Below are 5,026 nucleotides of genomic sequence, written 5' to 3'. Positions count from 1 at the left end.
TCATATCTTGAGAGCATAGTGGAGTCTTCGCCCTCCTTCGATGCAGTAAAATCCTCTTGTCCCATCTGGCCCATGAGGGAATCGGGTGACCCCAGGGGGTAGCGAATCCCCAGTCAGGGCTCTCTTGATTCCGAAGCGAACCTGTCTTGTATTGCCGTCATCCGAAGAAGAGGCAGCTTGTACAGCTGACAGCTTGCGTCTGAGAAACCACGGACTACGAACACTGTCCGGTAAATCCTGGCGGTTGCGTCGGCTCAACTCAGGACTTGTGTCTGGGCTCTTCCACGTCACGGAAGCCAGAAGAGGGGAGATTCGTGGGCCAATTGCGAGGGGAGTGCGGAGGGCTATTGGGCTGGAATGAGGGCTTGATCGAGGGCTGCCCCAGGGGCCAATTGCGAGGGGAGTGCGGAGGGCTATTGGGCTGGAATGAGGGCTGGATCGAGGGCTGCCCCAGGGGCCAATTGCGAGGGGAGTGCGGAGGGCTATTGGGCTGGAATGAGGGCTGGATCGAGGGCTGCCCCAGGGGCTGCTGTTCACCTTTCCAGTGGAGAAGCGAGGCATGTGGAGAGGCGAACCCGAAGCCACCTCTGATTCGGACGAGCTGTACACCGAAGAGTCGTCCCCGCAGAACTGGAGTTGCTCCATGCGCCGGTTGATGATGGCCGCGCCTTTGCCAGCGTTCCTGCCCTCCACCGACTCCAGGCGAGCTTTCTTCTTGGAGTTCCTCCCCACCAGGAGAACTTTCACAGAGTTCTCTGGCTGGGACAGTTGGCCATAGGCTCTGCTAGCGCCTTCCAGGTCTTCGTACTCAACCAGGACACTTTCCTGAGAGCAAAGCTCAGGGTTTCTATAACTGTACCTCTGGACCTCTGACGGGAGTTCCCTTCCGGGGCGAAACACCCTCACCGAACAGATCGTTCCGAAGGGTTCCAGGATGCCTAGGACAGTTTCTATGATGCTTCTGGGGGGTGCGGAATTGCCATCACCTTCTTCTTCTTCTTCATCATTACTGCCGGAGTTGAGCTGGGAGACATTCCAGACTAGAAGAAGTCTGCTGGGTACCTGGGCGAGCAGGGACTCTGGCACGGGGTCTCTGCGTCGCACCTTGTTGCCTTCTTCGTTGAGTTCAAGTTTTGTCGAGTAATGCTGTAAGGCATAGGCTGTGATCCGCCAGTCTTTCGTCAGATGCTTCATCTAAACAGAATAACAAAAAAGAAAGTTGAGCCATATTCTGCTGTAATGCTCAAACGCAGAAATGCAAGGTGTTTAGCTTAAATCAAGTCATGAGTTCAAATGCCAGTCCAGACATTGGGCCTCATTCACCAATACTCTCTTATTATGTTTCTTATATTCTTTCTTACCTGTCTATTAAGAGAAAAATAAGAAAAGCCACCGCCACATTCATCAAGCCGTTCTTAAAGTCCAAATCTGTTCTTACCCAGGTGTGTTGAATGATGAATCCCACCTGTTCTTAAACTGAAATGCGCGTTCACGCTCAATTTATTTGCATACAGACACGCCCGCCATCTCCTTATAAGGCGAATGAGGCGTGTGTAAAACAGCCGAGGTTCGGCATCTGATCCCTGTCTGATCCATTCAACAGGAAGCGATTTGCGAGTGATCTCAAGATGACACACACGCACATGTCTCACGACTCGCGACTCGTGCATGCGTGTGTGTGTGTTCCTGTGGGTCGCTCATCGCATGTGTGTGTGTTAATCTGATGATAAATAAAGACTTATACTTGTACTTATACGTATACGTACTGTATAGTGCGAAATAAATCGTTCAAGCAAAGTAGGCTTTGTCAATACTGAATGACTGCGCGCTTGTCAAGAACCAATCGCGCAGTAGTTTGGGAAATACCGGATCTGTCACCGGCCATCTCTCTCTGAAAGGTCCCTGTGGCTAAAACCCAGAGTGCGCTCAGAACTTGTAGGTGTGAGGCAGAGAAGTGAAGAGAGGAGAGGAGGGGGGAGAAGAGGAAAGGTTGTATGCGTTCTATGTGTACGGCCTAGGCAGCCAGAGCATTTAACTGTTCTAACAGCAATATATAATCCATTTCAGAAGCAGAACGCACGCAATAAGTTACAATAATAATAATAATAATTGAAAAGTTCTGGGTTTATAAAGTCGTATTTGGGGGCAATTGACCAATGGTTTGCTTTCAGATGTCCGATATTATCGGCCTACCGATATTATCGGCCGATATTGGCATTAAAATGTGATATCGGAAATTATCTGTATCGGTTTTCAAAAAAGAAAAAAAAATATTTTTTTACATTTATTTAACCTTTATTTACCCAGGCAAGCAAGTAAGAACAAATTCTGATTTTATTTATTGTCAAAAGTATGCATAATGTTGTGTTAATTCCACGACAAGAGATATGTAATGTTAATTACCTGAAATTATTCCGTTTTTGGGGGGGGGGACCCTGCATATATCGGTATCGGTTGATATTGGTATCGGAAATTAAGAGTTGGACAATATCGGTATATCGGTATCGGTAAAAAAGCCAATATCGAACATCCCTAGTTTCAACCCATGAACTCCTTCCTCTCTCACCTTTTTATATACCTTTTATTTTATCTACTTAAACTGTATTGTATTGTTTGTTTTGTAAAGTGTCTTAGCATTAGGAAAAGCGCTATATAAATCTGATGTATTATTATTATTATGAATGGTAGGCTTTTTAAAATGTTTCTCATCTGGGTAAGAGTTTCTTATCTGGGTAAGAGTGCTCTCGACCACTCTTAGAATTTGGTCTTGCCTAAGAGAAAAGCAAAAATAAGAAAACATTGCTGAATCCCAGGTAAGAACAAAACAAGAAGAAATGAACGAGATCTGTTTTTATATTGCTTCATGAATGAGGCCCATTGATCTTAACGGTGTGAACCGAGTCACGTAAATTGATAGTCTTCGGTCTGAGCTCTTGCACACAGCCTGAAGTCACCAAAAGTCTACATTGGCTGGTTGAAAGGCATAACTATCATTGGTATTTGTTTATTTTTAAAGCCCTTATTGGTAAACCTCCCTCTTACATCACAACAGTGTTGGAATGGAATCTTGGAACCTATTCTACATGTGACTACATTCTACAAATGACTAGGGTTTCCTTGAGTTTGCGCTGAACTAGGAAAACGCCTGGAATGTCCAACTGACTGAAGCTGAAGGTTCTTCCTTCTTTTGCTGCATTTAAAAGTATAATCTCTGGCGGCTGGGTAGCGCAGCGGACTAAGTGTCTACCACCACAGAGACAGTGGGATCGAATCCAGCTGTGGTGCTTCCGGGTTGGCCGACCGCCCATACTAACACAATTGGCGGTGTTAGCGGGTGGGAAACCCGGCGAGGGTGGGTCCTGGTCGTTGTAAACAGCGACTCCTACAGTTCGGTCGGGGCGCCTGCACAGCAAGGGAAGGATCTAGGAGAGGTAGTGTGACCTTCCACACGTTACACTCTCCCAGTGAGAGTCCGCGCTACCAGGTGAAAAGAAGTGGTGTGCTGGGTACACATGTGTCGGAGGAAGCATGTGATAGTCTCCGGCCCTCCTGGACCGACGGTAGGGGGTAGAGTGCGCAACGACCAGGAAGGGGATTGGGAATTGGCATAACAACTAACATTGGGATGGGAGAAAAATCGGAAAAAGAAGGAGGAAAAAGATAAAAAATAAATAAATAAAAGTATAATCTCCGACCACTGTGTGTCGACTTGTACGTTTTTACAGTAGCAGATTTTTTATTGTTTATTCTTATTTGTTGTGTCTATATGTATGCTATAACTGGTGTAAGCGCGTCGTCATTTTAAATGAGGGTAACCTCAGTGTCTCACGAGTTGAAATGAAATTAAACATGTGTCTGTCTCAATGAAGACAGATGCTCTTAAAGGTACCTACCTTTTTGAAAGATGTCAACAGCTTGATGTTCACATAACCCATCTTGTTCCTTCTCACGTGCTTCAGCAGGAAGGCGTCTTTGGCTACATTCTCATCTGAGAGGTAGTGTTCTATCTGAGCCACCATCTTCTGTCCAAGCTCAGCGTCCGGAGGAGCCCAGTCGTCCAGCTCAATGTCCTCGTCGATTTCAGTAGAGAAACATCTGTGGATACAAATAAGGATACATTATGTTGAATCTCAGCAATTGTACCGTAGGAAATTATTTTGCAGTACAGTCGATACAGCAATAAAGTTCCTATGCCCTTTACTTTTTTATGTTTACATTTTTCTTTTTTATCGGCTGTGAAACTATTATTTATGCACAGCACCTTACCTGTCGTCTTTTACAGGCCTCTCCATCCCTAGCTGTCTTGAAGACCTACTGTTTTTGCCGTAGACTCTTTCTAAGTTAAAATATCAGACATTCACCAGGTTTTATGATGGTTACCTACAGCACAGCCAGACACTACTGTCATCCCTAGACTCCCGTGTGTGAATTTATAAGCTCTAGCGACGGTGTTAAAGAACAGTGCAGATGACCTATTTTAAGCGGGTCTGCGTGGGCCACTACAGCACAATTGACCAACAAGGGCCATTCAGTATTGTTCTCAGAAGGGAATATTGCCATAAAAGGGTATGGCTGTATGTCTGACATCACCTGGTGGGAGAAGACGGCTAGACACTCCTCCATTCAATTGACAGTGATGGAATACTCGGAGGAAACAATAATCTGGTAAAAAAAAATTAAGAAAAGGATTTTCTATTAAATTATTTTAATTTGATCAAAAAAGCTCAAATTAATGTTCTAAGATGTTATAGCCTCCTTTTTTTTTTACTACGGTTCTTTGATACATGTAGTATAAGAAAACAAGTATATTTGCATTGAAATGTATCTAAATTCCCTAAATGAAAAAAAAGGAAAAACTCAAAATGGTCATCTTATTTATAGAACAGATAAAAAAATTGTGTATGATAAAAATGCATGATCTATGATCAGGTGCATTCCAATGCACTTTGTGACATGGAGTTAACATACACCACAGATCCACTAGAGGGACTCTCTCTCTGACTTGTATGTAACTTGAGATTTTATG

General features: G+C 44.5%; 1 protein-coding gene across 1 annotated transcript; it reads right to left on the bottom strand.

Moving 5' to 3' along the window:
• Window positions 1-4,292, bottom strand: LOC311237174 (la-related protein 6-like; the record flags this gene model as incomplete). The annotated part of the gene is made up of 3 exons (XM_084324983.1): window positions 1-1,194; window positions 3,894-4,095; window positions 4,267-4,292. 3 exons carry the CDS (start codon window positions 4,290-4,292, stop codon window positions 1-3), a joined length of 1,422 nt encoding a protein of 473 aa, XP_084181109.1.
• Window positions 4,293-5,026: the final 734 nt, after the last annotated feature.

The sequence above is a fragment of the Notolepis coatsorum genome (assembly GCF_963971535.1).
Source record: "Notolepis coatsorum genome assembly, chromosome: 11".
In the NCBI taxonomy this organism is placed as follows: domain Eukaryota; kingdom Metazoa; phylum Chordata; class Actinopteri; order Aulopiformes; family Paralepididae; genus Notolepis; species Notolepis coatsorum.
The sequence above is the reverse complement of the archived record's forward strand: the minus strand, read 5'-3'. Positions and strand labels throughout refer to the sequence as shown.